This window comes from Pelodiscus sinensis, chromosome 23, assembly GCF_052426305.1.
Source record: "Pelodiscus sinensis isolate ZL-2025 chromosome 23, ASM5242630v1, whole genome shotgun sequence".
NCBI lineage: Eukaryota > Metazoa > Chordata > Testudines > Trionychidae > Pelodiscus > Pelodiscus sinensis.
The window spans coordinates 20,974,757-20,996,250 of NC_143074.1; the positions used below are offsets into that span (position 1 = coordinate 20,974,757).

The 21,494-nt window shown below is 44.6% G+C and overlaps 2 protein-coding genes across 3 annotated transcripts in view; one reads left to right on the plus strand and one right to left on the minus strand.

The window, feature by feature from the left end:
* MORN5 (MORN repeat containing 5) overlaps positions 1 to 4,172 on the minus strand; it is a 20,809-nt gene extending 16,637 nt beyond the window's left edge. For both annotated transcript variants that reach the window (XM_075905413.2, XM_089772999.1), the window contains exons 1-4: positions 3,943 to 4,172; positions 2,215 to 2,362; positions 1,446 to 1,557; positions 43 to 174 (exon numbers count right to left, since the gene is read on the minus strand). In XM_075905413.2, coding sequence (XP_075761528.2) covers positions 43 to 174; positions 1,446 to 1,557; positions 2,215 to 2,362; positions 3,943 to 4,172 — 622 coding nt within the window. The remainder of the gene's footprint in view (positions 1 to 42; positions 175 to 1,445; positions 1,558 to 2,214; positions 2,363 to 3,942) is intronic.
* On the plus strand, positions 4,148 to 13,530 carry NDUFA8 (NADH:ubiquinone oxidoreductase subunit A8). The gene is made up of 4 exons (XM_075905416.2): positions 4,148 to 4,310; positions 5,184 to 5,347; positions 10,822 to 10,987; positions 13,284 to 13,530. Exons 1-4 carry the CDS (start codon positions 4,260 to 4,262, stop codon positions 13,419 to 13,421), a joined length of 519 nt encoding a protein of 172 aa, XP_075761531.1. The 5' UTR covers positions 4,148 to 4,259; the 3' UTR covers positions 13,422 to 13,530.
* The last annotated feature ends 7,964 nt before the right edge of the window (positions 13,531 to 21,494 follow it).

The following is a 21,494-nucleotide window of genomic DNA, read 5'->3' on the forward strand; positions in this document are numbered from 1 at the left end:
AAGTCAACTTACACTGTACATCAAGATGAGTGAAACACATACCTGCATTCCTCAAAAACCTGAGTTTGTAATCAACAACAACTCTGGTTTTGGGATTATAGAATCCATCACCACAGTCATAACAGCTTTCTGGAATTCTTCGGGGAGGATCTAAGTTTGTAAGCTGAGATATACCTGAAAAGACACAGTATAATTTATTACAAAAACAAAAATCCCATTTTTTTATAACTATACTCTTTTATCAGAATAAATAATGACAATAATTGTATATCACTGTACATCTTTATAGCACTTTCCCTCGTAAGATCTCAAAACATTTCATAAATTTTACTAAGTTTAGCAGGTAATTACTTTGACCATTTTGTAGATGAGAAATTGAAGCACAGAGTGGTACACCAAGAAAATGTTCAGCATAGAAAGGAAGACAGCTTGATTCCTCTTACTCAGGGTATGTCTAGACTGCAGAGTTTTTCCGGGAGAAAAGCTCTGCCGTGTCCAAGGAATGTGTCTGCTTTTTCGAAAAAAAAAAAAAAATTCGGAAAAGCAGACGTGTTTTTTTGGCATCCCTGTAATTAAACCTCGTTCTACGAGGAAGAACGGATGTTCCAAAAGAGGCTTTTTTCCTGACATTTGGCCCAGTGCAGACAGGCCAATTGTTGGAAAAGCCTCTTTCGGAAGAAAAGCAGAAAAAGATATGCAAATTGCAGTTCGTAATTTGCGTATCTTTTTCCGATAGAACTTTGTAGTCTAGACACAGTCTCAGCATCCTGTGATGTAGCCCATAAGACTAATACTATAAACAAGCACTGAAAACCCCAAAATGAGTACAAAAAAGTCTAGCCATGGCTTAAAGAGATATGTCATTATTCAAATGTGGTATAGTACAAATAAGACTACTGCTCATTATGACAATACATTATTCAGTGATTATCATATAACTTTTTTCCTTTTAGTCATAAATGAAGTAGTAAATGTATCTAAAAGACCATTTTTACAGGCTGGACATAAAATAAGTACATATTTTCATATCCACTGAAAATTTGTCATTTTCAAGCTACACATTTCATATACCAGGCTTTTTGTGAACTTCTGTTACTTTTTCAGGTGCTTTAGAACACTATGCAAAATTATGAGTGCAGGGTAATATCTTGGTTTTGTCCCGCCTTTCTTTAATAAAATATATCCAGAATGCAGTGAATGTTAAATCCATAAAAGACTTAATCAGATGTCAGAAATTGCTAGGTAACAACGTCCTGCCCTCATGACAAGATCACTCAGGAAGAAACTATCCACCACATTTGTCAGTGTTGTGTGGATGGATTTCTGAAACAAACCAGAATGTTCCTGCTCATGTTACTCATGTAGTTTAATTAATCTCTCTTAATAATCATAGTTGTTGGTTTAAAACTTTCCAGAGTCTTATTATCACAGACGTAACACAGTACCTGCTGGTTTTAGCCCAGAACAGATTTCTGTATAAAATCTTCTGTCGTAGCCATCACAATAATGCCACTTTTTATCTTTGAATTCAAGACCATCTGCAAAGGTATATTTCCCCTGCAAAACAAATTCAAATGCCCAACTAATGAGTATGATGAATGGAGTGAAGGATAACCATTTGTATATCCATTACCAAAGATGCACGTTACCCAAGAATAAATAAGACATATTTTTGCTCCATATTTAAGTGCAGATGGAAATGATACCTGCAGATCCATAAGCACCACATTTAGGGCTGGCCTTACCATGAGGAGAACTGAGGCAGTCGCCTCAGGTGCCAGACTATTGGGGTGGGGGTGCCACTAGGACCCAGAGAATTGAGACCTTTCAAAGTTTTGGCCCAAGCAAGGGGGCATTTGAGCTCCCCGCCTCAGGTTTCAAAATGTTGTGGGCCGGCCCTGACCACATTCCATAACCGAATCATTTCCCTGTTCAGTGTGAAATTACTGTTGTCCTTGCAATAGGGGAAACTAACACTGAGAGTAAAAAAGCCACTAAAGCTTTCCCCCCTAAACTTTAAAGCGTACTGGCAGTAACATTTGGGAGCAAAAGGGTTTTATCTTTCGAGTACAGAGCAAGAATCAGCCTTTAGATATGATGGACATACCCCACCCAATCAGTTTCCTATGAAACTGATGGCATAGCCTCCTCATGTTTTATTCCTGTTTCTAATCCTTCCCCATCACATTAAAAGGACTAGTAGTAATACAATACCTCTTTCAATATTCCACAGTCCCAGATTCCTTCATATTTGCTTCCATTAGGAAAATACAAGATTCCTTTGCCATGAAACATTCCATCTTTCATTGTGCCCTTATATTTGGTCTCAGTTGGGAGAGTATAGCAGCCTTTTCCTTCAATCCTATGAATGATAATCAGGAATTGTTTAAGAACACTTAACTAAATGTCCAAAAAGGCAAAACTCCACAAGGGAGGAAGAAGACCTTGTTGATTAAAAATGGACCTTGTTTACAGAGAAAGTGAAGGGAGCTATACAAATAATTTAAATAATTTACAAATGGAAGAAAAGGGAGGTTGATAGTAATTAGTATGAATCGGAAGTTATACATTATAGAACATTGATGACAATCTTTAAACACCTTTAGAAAGGGAGGATAATAATGATTGTTATTTAGAAAAACTTAAAAAACAACAGTCTTGCAGCACCTTAGAGACTAACAAAACATGTAGATGGTATCATGGGATTTTGTGGGCACAACCCACTTCTTCAGATGAATGAAGTTATTAAAGGTCCAGTTTCTAAATAGATAGGGGATGAAGGCAGGGGAGGAAAAAGAAGGAAAAGAAAGAAAAAAAGGGGAAAGAAATAGTCAATCAGTGTCCATGTTACATGAAGCTGATAGAGAAGGCAGCTTTCATCCAACAATGCCTAAATGCATATCAAACCAGATCTACAAACAAGGTTCAATGTACCTATCATTTAACCAAAGTCATTTCTGGGGTATAACAGCGCACAGCAACAGCACCCAAAAATTTAGGACGGGATGTGAAAATGTTTGCAATAGGAGCTACAAGTGCAAGGAAGATAAAACTGCAAGGAAGATACAAATGCAAGGAAGATAAAACTGAATCAGCTTTTAAAAATTTGGCCAGGAAAATAGGGCAAAAATCTCTAGGGTATGGTTTTTTTTTTTAAAGAAAACCAATCCTCCCATAGGATCCTTAAGATGCTGGAAACAACAAATAATCCTGTGGCCCCTGAGAGATTCACAAAAACGTGGGTTTACATCTCTTCCAAACATGACGACGATAGCAGCGAAGCACCCTCTATCAGCAGGATGTGACCTTGGAAGGAAGCATGCAGCCTACTGAATCACCAACATAATTTCCTGTAGCATTTGTGCGCTATTTACAATTATTAATGGGACATTTTCTAGACTCTTGTCAAGGCAGTGTGGATGAGTGATGAATAACATAAGGCCGGTTTATCCTCACATCCCCCAGCAGCATGGTATCTTTTGCCCCATTTTACAAACAGCGACGCAGAGACGTTCAGGCCCGAAATGAGGCTCCCAAAGACGTGGACGGGTGCGCGGAGGGCTCTCCAAAAGCGCGGCGATGCCCTAACAGCCACTGATTTCGACAGGAGTCGGGACACTTGTGCGCGTCTCTAGGAGCCGAAACACCTTGAGAAATGTGGCCCCACTTGGCCAAGGCCACTGGCGGCTGTTTCGGGTGCGATCTCCGCCAGGCCTCGCTCCCCATCCCGCGTGGAGGCCCCCAGGCCCCCCTCGCCTTGCAAGGTGCCGGTGGCACACGTGGGCGTGCAAGGGTGGTGCATCTCGTGTCACACCACGGCGACGTCGGTGCCCAGAGATTTCCACGGCCACGATTGCGGGTGTTGACACTGGGGGATTTTTTTCACACACGTGCCAGGGCCCCGCACCGTGGGGTGACGCCCCTCCCCCACCCAGCCCCCACCTGCCATGCACGTAGGGCCCCAGGTAGGTGCTGCCCGTGACCTCCATGGGATGCGCCCGGGCCTGGGCTCTGCGAAGCAGCAAAGCGTCACCATGGTAACAAGCCGGAGGGCGGGCCAGGGGGAAGGAGCGGGCGGGGCCCGGGCACAAGCCCCGCCCCCAGGGACTCGGCGCGCTCGCGCCCAGGCGGCGCAGGCGCACTCGCCCCCCGCCGGACGCGCGCTGGGGCATGCGCAGTGGCGCGGGGCCTGCCGCCAGTGCTGGGAGGGCGGCGAAGGGGAGCTCAAGGAGAGCGGGGCCCGGGCGCGGGCGGGCGCCATGCCGGGCTCGCTGGAGGTGCCCTCGCTGGAGGAGCTCGAGGTGCAAGAGGTGCGAGCTGCGCCCGCCGGCGGACTGCTCCGGCCGGGGCCCGATCCGGGGGCCTTTCCCCGGGGCCCTCACAGGCCCCTCCCCCCGCCGGGCCCCTCAGCCGCCCCTCCCCCCGCCGGGCCCCGCTGCCCCTCCCCCCGCCGGGCCCCTCAGCCGCCCCTCCCCCCGCCGGGCCCCTCCCCCCCCGGGGTCAGGCCCCTCAGCCGCCCCTCCCCCCGCCGGGCCCCTCCCCCCCCGGGGTCAGGCCCCTCAGCCGCCCCTCCCCCCGCCGGGCCCCTCCCCCCCCCCGGGGTCAGGCCCCTCAGCCGCCCCTCCCCCCGCCGGGCCCCTCCCCCCCCGGGGTCAGGCCCCTCAGCCGCCCCTCCCCCCCGGGGTCAGGTCCCGCATCCAGCCTCCCTCCCCCCCCCCCCCCGGCCCGGCAGCCGCCCGAGCCCAGCCCCCCCCCCCCCCGCATCCATCCCAGCCGCCTCAGGCCGAGCGCAAGACCCATAGCAGCCAGCTCCCCTGGGCTCAGGGCCCCCGGTATCTGAGGCCCCGCACAGGGTCCCCTGCCTCCCTCCCCGTCTCTGGCCCTGGTTGTCCCCGGGCTGGGAAGCTCATCCTAGAGCCCAGGTGTCCAGCACGCTAAGCACATGTGGCTCTGTGGCCCGTTGAATGTGGCTGGTTCACTTGAGAAGTGGTTGGACACCTCGGTCCTAGAGAGTCTGCAGGTGCAACGGAGCCGACCCTGAGCGCTGAGGGGCCCATCACCCCTTTTGCGGCAGGACAGGTTTGTCCCCAGGCCCCACCTGCCAGGTGCTTAGAGCTGGGAGGGCCCTACCACAAGCTTGTGTGTTCTCCCTCCTGCTAACACTTCCTCCCCCGCCTCTTCAGGTGAGCGTCAGCACTTCGGTGCTGAAAGCTGCGGCCCACCACTATGGCTCGCAGTGTGACAAGCCCAACAAGGAGTTCATGCTGTGTCGCTGGGAGGAGAAGGACCCCCGGAAATGCTTAAAGGAAGGGAAGGAAGTCAATAAATGTGCACTAGACTTTTTCAGGTAGGGATCTCAGGTGGCTTTTCAGATCCAGTTTTAGAGCTGCATCCTGCAGATCATATTTAGGCAAAACTCGCATCGAAGCCAGCAGTTTTACTTGGGTGTAGCACTATTATATATAATATAATTATATATATTATACTTCACAACTTTGACACAGTACACACTAATTTTGTTTTTTTATTAGTACAGGCAGTCCCCGGGTTACGTACAAGATAGGGACTGTAGGTTTGTTCTTAAGTTGAATCTGTATGTAAGTCGGAACTGGCATCCAGATTCAGCCGCTGCTGAAACTGACCGCCAGTTCTGACTTACATACAGATTCAACTTAAGAACCCCAAGCTTCCCCAAGTCAGCTGCTGCTGAAACTGATGAGCGCTGATTCCAGGAAGCCTCTGGCAAAGCCTCAGAAGCGCGGGAACCCGCCCGCTGCTGCCGCTTGAGTCCCGGTGCCTGTGGTCTGCTGGGGACGGTCCCCAGCAGACCACAGGCACCGGGTCTCAAGCGGCAGCAGCGGCGGTTCACGCGCTTCTGAGGCTTTGCTTTGGCAAAGCCTCAGAAGCGCGGGAACCCGCCCGGTGCCCCTGGTCTGCTGGAGATGGTCTCCAGCAGACCAGGGGCACCGGAGCAGCTTACGAACGGGGCTTTCTCGCCCCGGAGCTCGCAGGTAGCAATCTGCTACCTCAACCTCCGGGGCGAGAAAGCCCCGTTCGTAAGTGCGGATCCGACATAAGTCGGACCCGCGTAAGTCGGGGACTGCCTGTACTTCAAAAGAGGGTGGAAATGAAGTATGTGCTCTGTGTTGCTTCCTGTCTGCTTAAGGTACTAAGGCATATATATAGGAGGAGAGAATTTGTTTTGAAGCATCAGCTGGCATAGCATCTACCTGTGTACTGTCATTTATACAAGCATTACAGTAGCAATTTTCTTTAGTTGTAGCTGAGATGATTATTCTATTCTTAAACTTTTGTTGAGTTGCTGACGCTGACATTTTCTGGACTAGAACTCCTGAGGGTTGGAGTCAGGCAGTGAATCCTCAGTGGAGAGTGTCAGTGGTGGAGGTTACTTTTTCTGCTAGTTGGAAGGCAAAATATTTAATCTAATAATAGTTTTCAGTTTGTAAAACAGTGGTCCACACTTTTCCTTTTATATTGGCTGCTCTTATATTTGTGGCTTGGGCTCAGCCACAAAGCAAGTTGACTGTGTTTTGGAAGATGATGACCAGGAGTCTCTGGGCTTCAGGAACTTGAGATTATGTTTTAAAAATTTGAGACTTGTTATGTGAATTGCTTTTCCCCATCCTTTCTCATTTTACAGCACAATGATGCATACATTAAACAAGTACAAAACTTTCCTTGCATGACGGAAATCATGTGCATGTAAATGTTGGGAGGATCATAGTCTTAGAGACAGAGCATCTCTTTATACGTGTGATGGCATGTCGGGTACCCCCGACCCTGCATCCTGTCTGCAGCAAGATGAGACTCCACCAGCCAGTAGAACAGAGAGGGTTTATTGCTTCTCCAGGATACAGCACAGCATAGGCGCGATGTAGATATAGGAGTCAGGGCCAGGCAACCTTATCATAGAACCATAGAACTGGAAGAGACCTCAGAAGGTCATCAAGTCCAGCCTCCTGCTCTAGGCAGGACCAATCCCAACTAAATCAACCCGGCCAGGGCTTTGTCAAGCCGAGACTTAAACATCTCTATAGATGGAGACTCCGCTACTTCCCTAGGTAACCCATTCCAGTACTTAACTACCCTCCTAGTGAAATAGTTTTTCCTAATATCCAACCTGGACCTCTCCCACCACAACTTGAGACCATTGCTCCTTGTTCTGCCATCTGCCACTACTTTCTTCTTCCCCTTTGGAACCTCCCTTCAGGAAGTTGAAGGCTGCTATCAAATCCCCCCTCACTCTTCGCTTTTGCAGACTAAACAGACCCAACTCCCTCAGCCTCTCCTCATAAGTCATATGCTCCAGCCCCCTAATCATTTTGGTTGCCCTCTGCTGGACCCTCTCCAATGCTTTTTGTAGTGGGGGGCTCAGAACTGGACACAATACTCCAGATGTGGCCTCACCAGAGCCGAATAAAGGGGAATAATGACATCTCTGGATCTGCTGGCAATGCTCCTCTTAATGCAACCTAATATGCCATTAGCCTTCTTGGCTACAAGGGCACACTGTTGACTTATATCTAGCTTCTCATCCACTGTAACCCCCAGGTCCTTTTCTGCAGAACTACTACTTAACTGGTTGGTCCCCAGCTTGTAACTATGCTTGGGATTCTTCCATCCCAAGTGCAGGACTCTGCACTTGTCCTTGTTGAACCTCATCAGATTTCTTGTGGCCCAATCCTCCAATTTGTCTAAGTCACTCTGGACCCTTTCTCTGCCCTCAAGCATATCTACCTCTCCCCCCAGCTTAGTGTCATCCGCAAACTTGCTGAAGGTGCAATCCATCCCCTCATCCAGGTCATTAATAAAGATATTGAACAAAACTGGTCCTAGAACCGAACCTTGGGGCACTCTGCTAGAAACCAACCGCCATCCTGACATCGAGACGTTGATCACTACCCGCTGGGCCCAGCCTTCTGGCCATCTTTCTATCCATCTTACCATCCATTTATCCAATCTACATTCCTTTAACTTGCTGGCAAGAATATTGTGGGAGACCGTATCAAAAGCCTTGCTAAAGTCAAGGTATATCACATCCATTGACTTTCCCACGTCCACCGAGCCAGTTACCTCATCATAGAAGCTAATCAGATTGGTCAGGCACGACTTGCCCTTTGTGAATCCATGCTGACTATTCCTAATCACTTTCCTCTCGTCCAAGTGCCTCAGAATGGATTCCTTAAGGATCCCTTCCATGATTTTTCCAGGAATGGAGGTAAGACTGACCGGCCTATAGTTCCCTGGATCGTCCTTTTTCCCTTTTTTGAAGATGGGCAGTACATTTGCCTTTTTCCAATCATCCGGGATTTCTCCCGATCTCCACGACTTTTCAAAGATAATAGCCAAAGGCTCCTCAATGACATTTGCCAACTCCCTCAGTACCCTTGGATGCATTAAGTCCGGACCCATGGATTTGTGTACGTTCAGCTTTTCTAAATAGTTCCTAACCTGTTCTTTACCCACCATGGGTTGACCATCTTCATCCCATCTTGCGTCACTTAGCACAAAAGTCCAGAAGCTGACCTTGTCCGTGAATACAGAGGCAAAGAAAGCATTGAGTACTTCAGCTTTCCCCACATCATCTGTCACTAGGTTACCTCCTTCATCCATTAGGGGCCGCATACCCTCTCTGATCACCTTCTTCTTGTTAACATGCCTGTAGAAACCTTTCTTGTTATCCTTCACATCCTTAGTCAGTCGCAATTCCATCTGCGCTTTCGCCTTCCTTGAGGCAGGGGGACATAGGCCCCTGAACCCCCAGTGCTCAGCTCAGTCTGTTCTCGTCTTGTTTGCCCAGCCAAGACTAAAGCCAAATCCCCAACAACTGGTCCCTGAGCCCCCAGGCAGCTCTGTCTCCTCTGTTGTCCTTCTCCCAGACCCAAGGTGAGCCTTTTGTCACCTGGACCCCAGAAGTGAGACTGACATATTTCCACAGTCAGTCTTGCCTGGCCTCCCTCATGCAGAGAGAGCTGCAGGGGAGGGGGACGGGGGGACACCAACACCACTACATCACATATAGCAACTAGGAAGGTGAGACCTCTTGAATGCTATTATACTATAAATATTAATTATAAACATTAAGGAGATTGTAGACTCATAGAATACTAGAACTGGAAGGTACCTCAAAAGCTGATATTATTGATATTATTTAAGCTTAATATCAATGTGGACACAAGAACAAATGGATATAAACTGGCTATCAGGAAGTTTAGACTTGAAATTAGATGAAGGTTTCTAACCTTTAGAGGAGTGAAGTTCTGGAACAGCCTTCCAAGGGAAGTAGTGGGGGCAAAAGACCTTTCTGGCTTCAAGATTAAGCTAGATGGCTTTATGAAGGGGCTGGTTTGATGGGATAGCATGATCATGGCAACTAATTGACCTTTCACTATTGGTGGTAAATAGGCCAATGGTGGGATGATAGGAGTTACTATAGAGAACTTTTTCCTGGGCGTCTGGCTGGTGAGTCTTGCCCACATGCTCAGGGTTCAGCTGATTGACATATTGGGATCGGGAAGGAATTTTCCTCCAGAGTAGATTAGCTGAGGCCCTGGAGGTTTTTTGCCTTCATCTGTAGTATGGGGCACAGATCACTTGCTGGAGGATTCTCTGCATCTTGGGGTGTTTAAACCATCGTTTGAAGACTTCAATATCTGAGATATAGGTGAGAGGATTATTCCAGGAGTGGGTGGGTGAGATTCTGTGGCCTGCATTGTGCAGGGGGTCAGACTAGATGATCATAATGGTCTCTTCTGACCTTTGAGTCTATGAGATCATCAAGTCCAATCCCCTGCCCTCATGGCAGGACCAAGTACCATCTAGTTCTGCGGTTCCCAGTCTTTTCCAGATGGGGACCCATTTTGACGTTTCAGGAAGACTTGGTTACCCAAGGCAATACAAAAACGGGGGGAGGGGGGGGGAGGGCAGAGCCACCTGGGGAGAGACTCGGCGACACTTTTGAAATGTAACGGCGACCCATATTTGGGTCCCAACCCATAGGCTGGGAAACCCTGATCTAGATCATCCCTGATAGATGCCTGTTTTACCTGCTCTTAAATATCTCCAGCGATGGAGATTCCACAACTTCCCTAGGCAATTTATTCCAGTGTTTAACCACCCTGACAGTTAGGAAGTTTTTAACTGTGATGTGACTTGCTAAGCTTAAAAAAATCAAACCAAGTTGGAAGCATTTGGGTATCATGAACTGCATTCACATTTACATAATTAATATAAGCATGTACTAAAGGTGATGTAAGAATAGGGTCTGAAAGCTGACTAAGCTTAACAATCATATTCAGGGCTCGACAAATAATACAATCTACTCGCCCGTGGCAAGTAGATTGCCCAAACCCGGCTCTTCCGGGTTACAATCTGCGCATGTGCAGATTGCAGGACAGCGCAGCTGGCGAGCAGGGCTCGCCGCAGTTCATCGAGCCCTGATCATATTAATAATTGTAGTTATTTAAAAGGTAATACAGGCCTCTCGAGATCAGTGTGAAATTATAAATTCATATGCTTGGACTGTAAGCTCTTCTTGACAGGGTGTCTTATTATTCTATGAAATGCCATGAATGTTATTTTTTAAATCTGTTTCTTCCAAAATTACCAGACTTTAACAATTTTACGAATATCAACTGGAAAATAAGCTTTGCAAATAAACACTGAATGGCAACCATTTGGAAATTTGTTCGTGTGTGGTGGCCTGGCGTGAATGGGAAATTACTAACTTAGCTTATAAGAGTTACATTTGTAGTCTTGTCTTTTTCCAAAATAATACTTCTAGAATCCTTTGTTTCATAGGAAGATTAAGGCGCACTGTGCAGAACCGTTTACTGAATACTGGACTTGTATTGACTATACCGACCTTCAAGAGCTTCGACGATGCCGAAAACAGCAGCTGGCATTTGATAATTGCGTGCTGGAGAACTTGGGCTGGGAGAGACCTGATCTGGGAGAGCTGTCTAAGGTAATTAGGAAATACTGCCCCATGTCGTCTTCTTTCCCACTGATTATTTCAGCACCGTTGTCTCTGACCACCTAGTCCCTGTTCTGCAGCGTGTACAGAATGCTGCAGCTGGCCTTCTGCTTTTCGCAGAGAAACATGGTTCATCACCTTATCCAGCTAGGTCTCATATGGTCCGCTTTACTGTAGTGTCAAAGGGCATCCTCTGCTTTTCATTTATTTGAAAACCAGTTCTGAACTGTGCTCCTTAGTTTTGAAAACTCTGTGTATACTTGTTCCAGTTTGCTTCATATCTCGTCACTCCTTCAAGCATAGTATCTTAAGCTACTTTTAACTGTTTTTAAACAGACTAGATTTCAAAGTGATTGTGTGTGTGGCTTTAACACAATCTCAGCACTTTTGATAGTAGAACCTTCTTTACAACTTTAGCCCTCTGGAATAGTGCCCTCCTTATATTTCTCCATAATCTCATTTCAAATCTAGTCTGAGAAGCATCTCTCTTGCATGTCTCATCTCTTTCCAGCTATTGTTTTTAACTAGCTGCTGTTATGTTCTGTAAAGCATTTTAGGATACTCCGTGTGAAAGTTGTGTTGCAATAATTACAGTGCAAAGTTCACAACTTCTCCACAATAACAGTGGTTTTATTTCTGGTTTGATAGGTGTAGTGGGACTAGAGTGGGTGACCCAGAAAGCCACTTCCAGTCCTAAGTAGCTATTACCTTGAGTTCATTTTTTCTTTCTCACATATCTGTGCTCCATTTTTCAGTTCAGTCTAATGGAAAAAATGTTCTAGTGTATTGCAGGACACTCTTTTGGTTCTTCCTTAGCTGGATGTCCAGACTCTTTGGTCTGTTTTAACGTCCCCTCATATACATATTACTGCCCGGCTACATCTCAGATTATCTTATCTACTGCAGTGGAAGTTGCAAGTTATTGATGAACTCTTGATCTCCTGTTGAAATCTGTGGCAGACTTGTAGAGGCCCTGTTAGCAGTCATTGGGGGTGGGGAATGTTATATTATTTTTGTCCTATGTGTGCTTATTTTGGGGAGAGGTTCTTTTCATGACCAGTTACTAATCATACAGGAGCGCTCAAAAGTTTTTAAAACAAAAATGTTTACAGTGGAATTCAGTAAATTTTCAATTACATGTTTGATATTTAAAAACAGGATGGCACAGAATAAATTCTTGCTATCATAAATTCGATGTGCAGGAAAAATGTCTGGCTGGTGATGGTTCTTTGTAGTGTATGCACTACTGTTCCATTGATTTGCTTATGCTGGTTCTTTTAACCTTGGACTGGAGGAAAGGAAATGTTTTGTTTGAAATGGACACTTCTACTGACCATTTGATACTAATTTTGATGTAGCCAAACCTTTAAGAATTGCCTTAAAAATACAAGTTGAGGCAGCATTGGGCATCTCTTAAGGATGTAAAAGGGTAACTGGTTACCTAGTAAGCATTGCCTTACCAGCATGCTTACCTCGTTAACTAGCACCTGGAGCAGCCCCTGCCCACACCAGGGTGCAGTGCAGTGGGCCAGTTAACCAGTTAAACATACATACTTTAACTGGTTAACATTTTTAACGGGCTTCTCTCCTTAATTTTTTAGACAGTTCAGGTGCTTAACCTCAGACAGTTAAAACAGGAACTTATTGTGCATACTTGTGTGTGCTTTTACTTGATTTGCAAAGTTGCTGCTTTCAAAGGTATCAAGGTTTTGGCCCACCGTTGGCAAGACAAATTCTTAATCATGCATGCGTGCAGCTCCACTGAAGGCAAGGGGTATGCATTGGGTGTAAATGGAAGCTAGGCTTCAAATTTGACGTGTGCATTCAAGGAAGTGCTTACGTAATTGAGTTTAAAAAATTGTAACCTGTGACACATACCTTGCTCTTCTAAGTGACCACATTATTGTGCTGTTTTTGCCTCATCTTGCTCTTCCTTGACCATGCTGTGGTATCACTGCTTTCTGTGTTTGTTATCCTAATCTGGAATATAGAAATCTGTAAGAGTCCTTGCCTTAATTTGCCTTACATGTCTGGCAGTTGGTCACTAAGAATCAATTGGTCTGCTAAACTTACTATAAGGTGCTCTACTAAATACAGGACTTGCAGAGTCTTCAAGCAATAGGTACTGAATTAATAGGCTTTTGATTAATTCTGCTAATGGATTTTTTTCTGTTGCATGACTCATTAAAGCTACTTAAATTTGTTTCTCTTCTGAACTGTTGACTTAATGTAGTTTTGTCTAAAATATACTACAAGAAAAATTTAAGTGTACTATTTTTCCTGGCAGGTCACAAAAGTGAAGACAGATCGACCTCTTCCTGAGAATGTCTATCATTCTAGACCAAGACCAGAGCCAAATCCACCCATTGAAGGAGATTTGAAGCCTGCTAAATATGGCAGCAGGGTTTTTTTCTGGAGCTGGTAAAATGGGACTGACCACTCTGTAATAAGCTCTGTCCATTGCAAATATAAATTATCTTGTCCAGCGTGTATTAGGCGAAATCCTTAATGATTAAAAAAAAATCCATAATTTATCTGGTGTAGTAGATTTTCTATATATGTCTCAGGAGCTCTAAAAGAGCGTTCCCTTTACTGTTGTATTTTAAAAGGAAAATCACTTTTTAGAATTTTATGGCCTTAAAAATAATGTCCTTTTAGCCACTTACAGAGTCAGTTCTGTCTTTAAAGTAAGCCATTCAGCAATGAGAATATACTGTTTATTCCAAGATTTGCCAAATAGCATATGTAAGAATGGTCCAGTTCTTTTGATCCATTCTTCGTAATGCAAAATGAATCGAGTTGGTTCTTCACTGTATAAATTTCCAAAACTTGTATTGGTGGCTTAGATACTTTTACTGCCAATTATCTCTCTTCTCAGCATACCACCTTTCTTATGAGGTTCCAGTTCAAACATCCATTTAGATTCCCAAGGGTACTGGTTATCTGTGTGTATGGTGGTTCTAACAGGCTTCTGATGAAGATTGCTAATCTGCAGATGTAAAAACTAGTGCCTGAACGTCAAATTTAGAATTTGGTACATGACATTGTTTTAAATTAGTCCATTTTCCCAAGATTGCTAGTTAGAAATTCAATATTACTTTAGAAATCAGGGTGTGTGTGTTTAAATTCACAAGTGACTGGTCATGTCTTATTTATGTTGTTTTAGCTGCTTCCATCCTTCTTTAGCTCTTACACACTCTCTCCAGTGAAAATGTTACATGAGAATTCTAAACAACTGAACCCTTCAAAAATTATTTCCAAGTTCATTTTTGTTCCTTTGGCTATTCAGGTTAGATGACCCATTGCTAAACTTAATAGCAAAACAATCCTTTTTTATGTAAAGATCCTGACTTCAGGGACTTCCCTGTCGCCCTACTGCGACAGCACCTGAAGCTCTCCATTTCCTTTCACAAGCTAACTTTTATTATTAAGTCTTTAATTGCTCTGTCTTGCAGCACCCAAGGGACAAGACACATGGTAGCTGACAATGCAAACGTCAGGAAAATCAAAGCAACTTGCTATACCAAAGTCAGGAGAACTACAGTTCAGGTCACAGCCTCTTGTGTATTTTGGGCTAGATGGTCATTTTGCGATCTAGTCAATAGAACAGGTGAGGTGATGGAGCAGCCTGGGAGGGAGATTGAGGGACTGTGAAATGAAGTGACAGTCTCCTCTGGGGAGGGATTAAGCTGTAGTGGGTCTGTATAGGCACTGCACAAACGCCTTGCTGCTTTAGTATGATAGTGAGGTGAATTCAAGACTAGCCAAATGTGTGGGGAAGAATGTATTGCCTGCTTTCCCACGCCTACAGGAAGTGTTGATATAGAACTCTAGTGCAAGGAAGTAAGAGGCATCTTGCATCCCCTTACTTCCTTATGAAGGGTAGGCCATGATCTTGCCCTTATTGAGAGCTCTGGTAAAGGGTGGATTTATTCACTCCCATAAGGATTTTTTCCAGGCCTTGTGATCTACCAGTTTTGATATCAGTATCATACTGGAAAATCAAACTGACTATAGCTTTTACAGATTGGATTCCTTTGTGTTTTCTTTATCTTCCATTTGTTTGCAGAGGGAAAAAAAGCACATTCTACAGCTACTCTGGCTGCTGACACTTTTGGGTACGTTGTATAATGTAACTTGTATAACTGGATAAAGATTTTTTCAAATTTTTATGAGTCAGTGGTAAGTGCAAAGAGAGGGCTAGAGCAAACTAGCTGGCACCTGTGAAGCCCGCAAGTTTAAAAATGTTTGTTTCAAAATCCTGTTAAAGGGTTATGTCCTTGTCCCAGTACATGAGAGAACTGTAGGTGATTGAGATAGGGTTCTCAAACCAGGACAATCTGTGGAACCAGAGGAACATTTTATAGATCTTCCCTTGCAGTCGCCTTTGAGCTCTTACTACCATCTTCCTGGGCGTGTTGACTGGTACCCACGGGAAACATGGCATACATGCTTTCATCCTATTGTACACCTCACTCTATTTTTGAAGCCCTTTGGATGTGTGTCTGAGCTGTAGTGTACCTCTGTAATATCACCTCTGTAATAATTGGACCATCAATATTCCTTCTTAGATGGTCCAAGCAGATAACTGTATGTTCAGAGTAGAAACTCCTAGTGGAAGATGAACTCACTTTCTGTTATGATCTAAATCAGGGGTATAGCAGATACCTAGTTGTACTCAGCCAAATAAGTGGAAATGGTGTTTGGCCAAGTAGAATTTAGAACATTAAGTGACGCAGTATTGTAAGTGCTCTTCTATTGCAGAATGTTATTACTAACCAAACCCAATAGTTATACAACCTCAAAAAAGAACCAATTAGATATTACTTATCCTTTTAGTTTGCTAATAACAAACAGGTTAAATCTCTCTAGTCCAGAAACATCCGTCGTCCGGAATGATTTTAGTTAGCTGGATGTCCACTTTTCATAGGTGTGACCAAGTTTCCTGCAGTCCTATGAAGCTTTTTTTATAGCCACCAGTCCTAGCTCTATGTTCTGTGCTGTTATTTAGCTCTAATTTACCCTAAATGTCCTCTAACAGCCCAGTAATCAGTGGAAGGGTTGGTAAATGCTGTTAGGCAATATTGACTCTCTGTAGTTCAGCAAATTCTCCAATTCAGCACCAGTCCAGTCCCAAGCGTGCCCTATTAGAGAGGCTAATTGTGTATTATTGTCAGCAGATCATGTGAAACATTGCACCAAATTTGTGTGGGCATTCCATTAGTAAACTCGTAATCATAAAGAGAGAATATTTTTCCATTAAATCTTTTCAGAAAAGCATGGCTTTTAATATAACTAATGTTTGAGAGTCCAAACAAAAAGCCTTAGAGTACTGAACTCAGGAAAAGTTAAATACCTTGTTCCTAGTGCTCTAGTTTATACTGTTGGCTTGCTCTTGAGGATTAAGATCACAAGGCTGCACTCTGACGTTCTGATCAACTTCTCTCACCTAAGTTTGTCGGTAGAGGCAAAAAGCAGTTTTGAAGATAGTGAGACAAGAACTTTAAATAGCTGTGGGGGTGAGTGTCTTTTCTTAGCCGGTGCAGAAGGCAAATGAAGTGACTTCATCAACAGAAATTCAGCAGAGCTTGCGGGGCTCATCATTGGAAGAAAAGTGGCTAGGCTAGCCATGCTTTGTATTAGGGATGTGAAAGGTTAACAAGTAAGCATCCCCCTTTAATGCTCACCTTCATGGGTGGTGCTTACTGATTCCGGTTATTTGGTGGGGGGTGGAGCAGCTCCCCACCTGTCCCAGGCAAGGGCTACCTTGGCTCTGTGCAGCCCACCGTGAACAGGGGCGTGCAAGCCTGGCCGGAGCATCCCCCTGTCCAAGGCAGGCCTGATGCATCGCTGGCACTGGCTTTTCTGGCCAGGCTGGAGCAGCCCTGGCCTGCGATGGTGAGGAGAACATAAGAACATCATAAGAAATGGCCATACTGGGTCAGACCAAAGGTCCATCTAGCCCAGTATCCTGGCTGCCGAGAGCAGCCAATGCCAGATGTTCCAGAGGCAGTGAACAGAACAGGTAATAATTACGTGATCCCTCCAGTCTAGAGGGGGTGCTCTAGCCTGGTCACAGCAGACGGGGGTGCCGCTTCAGCCCAGTCAGGTTGGAGTAGCCCTCCTTCCCTGTCGGCCCTCCTGTTAATTGATTAACTATAATGTTTAACTGATTCACCAATTCAACAGGATTTTACATCCCTATTTCGTACACGTTGGGGTGTGAGCAGTGCTCCTTAACTATTCTGCATTGAAAGAGTAGTGGGGAAAGTATTAGGACAAAACTGAGCGTCAGCTTTTGACCTAATATATCACTGACCAATTTGGAGCAGAATTTCAAGGCAACCCTTTTTTAAAACCAGCAATTAGCATGTTTGAACAATGTCAAGTCCATGTTTATCTCTTAAATGAAAAGACTAAAACTTGTCCATCTCCATCCTCCAGTGCTGTTGGTATTCAGGGACTGTTGTGCAAGAATTGTTAGGATAAAAATTGATGAGGTCAGATTAGGGTATAGTCAAAGAAATATAATTACAAGATGTGTTCTTCTTTCATTTAATAGTGTGATGCAAATGATCCATGCATGCCCTTTTGGTAGGCTTGTTTAATGAATTCATCTCTTTCACGGTGCAAAGGTTTTGAGCTGAAAGGAAAAACATAATAAATGGAAGTTGATTTGGTATTATGAGCTAGAACTACAGCATGACTTATGCTACGTTAGATTTGAATAATTTTAAAAACACTTTTGAATGTTTAAAATTGATTCAGATTATCACTACAAATTCTTTTTCTACACTATCTTGGGGTAGAAGAGTGACTAAACTACAGTGGAATATTTAAGATGCTTCATTTCTTTTCTGTTCTATAAAGGCACATGTATACAGCAGGGCAAAAGTAGAATTAAGATATGCAACTTCAGCTACGTCAATTGCATGGCTGAAGTCGAAATAGCTTAACTCGGCTTTTGGTGCTGTTTACACAGCAGGAAGTCGAAGGAAGAACACTCCTCCTTCAACTTCCTTTACTCTTCGTGAAATGAGGGTTAGGGGAGTCAGAGTAAGAAGTCCTTCAGCTCGACATTATTCCGAAATAACACTGCTGTGGAGACATCCCCTGAAGCATTTTATAAATTCACATCACACGTTTTCAGATTTTGTTTTGGTTGGCGATGTATGCAGCTTGCTTTCTGCCTTTTAAAAGGCAAGACTCAGCAAAGGAAGACACCTATATATGCTGCAGTTTGATAAGCTACCAAGTGCTGCATGACCTCACTTAAGTGCCAGTTTACAGGAGTCTGCAGAATCGGATGGAGTTTTAGTAAGGCAGGCAGCCTTCCCTAATAGAATTCCATCGATAGAACTAAACATTACCAAGGAGCACAATTTATTTCCCATAATTAGGACACTGGGCCTTTTGAAATTTCTATCCTTCCCTTTGGAATTAGCTAGAGTAGTTTTGCCTGGCTGTGAGTTCCACTGTGGGTGTGGCGGAGCAGTTTAGTCTCCGTGCTGATTTAATCTTGAGCTTCCAGTCTTGTCCAAAGTGGAATATTAGTTGGAGCAGAGATGTGCAATGTGGATTCCTTGACGCAAGGAGCTGGACTGAAACCATTGACTCATTTCAAATAGGTTGATGAGTGATAGTGACCTTTGGCAGCTACATACACAGCCTGCATTTGCATCAGGAGATAGAAATAGAAGGCTCTGTGTCTTCCTCTGAAACTCCTCCCCCCCCCCCTTCACCCTCTTTCAGGATTATGTTCTGATTGTAGCCCTATCTGGTCAGTAATACTATGTTGCTCTAGTCAGGTACCAGAAGCACTGTGTAGCTGTAATGTTTTCTTGGCAAATGTAGAACAGGTGAATAACAAGATTGAGTTAAGACTAAACCCATCTTTAAGGAACGTACCCTGACATTTCTTTGGCAGATATACTTGGGCAGATTCAGCAGAGTTCTGCTGCCAGTGCGAGAAGTCGTGTTTGTTATATAATGTGGGCTGTAAACTTTGTCAGGGCTTGCCCTTGCAGGCGTGAAATTAACAATTAGTGTGGGGAAAATTGCAAGCCAGGGCCACGGTTGCTTGCCAGGCAGAAGCTGCTGCGCTCTTTCAGACCTCAGTACCGGAGGAATAAAATTGTAGGACAATGTCTAATCTTGGTGCTCGAGGAGGAGAGATGATTTCAGGTGCAGCTACGTTAACAGGCATGAGCATGGAAGTCGGAAATAGCACCCTCCTTGTGACCTTCTGATGTGATACCTTCAGAATGTCTGCAAGTTCATTTTCGTCAGTTTGAAGCAATACTATTATACATCTTCTGAGACACTGGAAGAAGGGCTAGAAAGCATTTGGGTCAGACAGACCGACCCAGAAGGTGAACATCAGGGCATCCTTCATTCCACACCGTGTCTGTCTAAGCAAGTGCTGGAAAGTATGTCCGTTAACCGAGGAGTGGTATGAAATTCTTTCCTAAATGAGAAAGCAAGATTAGCTGTTACCCCTCCTCGCCCCCGTGTAACATGGTCTGTAGAAGCGGGCTGAACAAGGTGAGGGGCATTTTTATGACTGCAGGTGAAAGGCACTGGCTTTGCGTCCTGCTTTAAAAGAGTTTTTAATAATTATTAGCATCTGCAGAGGTTTTAACCTTCAGAGGGCTTGCGCAACGTTAATGACATCTTCACAGCCCCCTGGGAAGCAGGGGGAAGGAAGCAAAGCGCAGGAGGTGACTGATGTGCACAAGCCACAGAGGGAATTTTGAATCCAAAATAATTAGTGAAGTTTCTTTCCCCGATTCCAGACTTGCTGTGAATGCCTACCAGGTTTTGAAATCAGAATGCAAGAGCAGAGGAAGAGTCCCTCTTGTGGCTGCTTTAAGCACAGCTAGGACATCTGAAAGAAGATTTTCCAAGTTGGCAATCCCAAGGCTAAATCAGTATTACGAGCAGAGAGAACCAAATCTCAGCACTCGTCTTCATGGCAAAGTTAATTTGAATTATAACTCAGGTGTTGCTGCTACCTTGAGTCCTGTCCATACACAAGAACCCTTTAATCCACAGGGATTTTACTTTTATCTCAGGTTGGTTGGCTTGTGGGGGATGTAGGCTAGAGCTTGTTAGCACAATTTGGTGGCTGTAAAGAAGATCACTCCACGGCGTGGATGCAGGGCGGTGTCTGTTGGTGCCTTTCTTCAATACTCTTTCTTGCCAGAGAAAACAGGCAAGTTCCGAAATTCCTTGGGAAAAAATTCACAGACCAGCTCATCGTAGTTCAGTGCAGAGAGCCATAATCTGTGTCCCAAAAAGTCTTCGTCTCACATGTGAGTAAAAGGGGGTCTCCAGTAGTGACTGCTTTCTCTTGAGGACTCAAGTTAACTCTGCAGTGAGGATTCAGTTTCTCCAGGAGGCAGAGCTGCACAGAGTCACAAAGAGATGACTGAAGTCAGGGGGTGAAAGTAAGGGGGGTGCATCCCGGTGCAGAGCTGAGCTGTGGCAAAAGCCAGCAGGGAGCTATTTAAAGAACAGGCAGAGACCCAGGTTGCAGTAGGACAGTACCTGTAAGAAATTTGTTACTTTCACCCCCGATAGAAGTTCAATGCTCTTGGACTCTTCCCACATGGTTTATGACTGCTCTAAGCTGAATTAGTGCAGGGCCAGGGAATCAGGGAGTTGAAAGCAGCTCTGCTTCACGTAGCTGGGCTCAGTGGAGGATCTGGCCTGAAGAAACCAGAGAGCATTTAAGGAAATAAAAACGAGAGCCTCTGTTCCTTCTTTTCCACTGCTCCCATCTCCTAAGTGTTCTCTAAGGGCATGGCTACACTAGGAAATTATTTTACAGTACCTAAATTTGAAATAACAAAATTGAAATAGCGTCCCCAGTTATCACCTCTAATATCATTAGCCCACAGACATTCACCTCCCCACCCCCCTCCATCCTCCTTCTGTTCTGAAATGTGATTTGTCCTTTTCATATGTGTTCATTTTTTTTTTAATTGTATCATTTGGTATATATGGTTGTGACTATTCTTTTCCACTATCTGATCTGAGGAAGTGGGTCTGGCCCACGAAAGCTCATCATCTAATAAACCATCTTGTTAGTCTTTAAAGTGCTACATTGTCCTGTATTTTGCTTACACTAAGGGGGAGCTTTGAAATTAGTCCCAGGCAGGTTCCATTTTTGTGAAGGGGTTACCTTGACTTAAAGCCCCAGGAAACACTGGGGAGTAATTAGTTCAAATTTCTCTGAGGAGTATTTATTTTGAAATACCAGCAGTAGCGTATCCACACTAACACTATTTCAAAATAACCAATATTCCTGGAGGAAAGCCGGAGAACAGATTTAGAAATAACCAGCCTGTTGTTTCAAAATAACGGGTTTAATAGTGTGGACGCTCTGCTTATTATTTTGAAATAAGGGGAGTCATTTCTGAATAACTCCCTAATGTAGATCAGGGCCAAGCCTTGAAAGAGCCTCTTGCATCTGCAGTTGTCTATTGCGGATCCC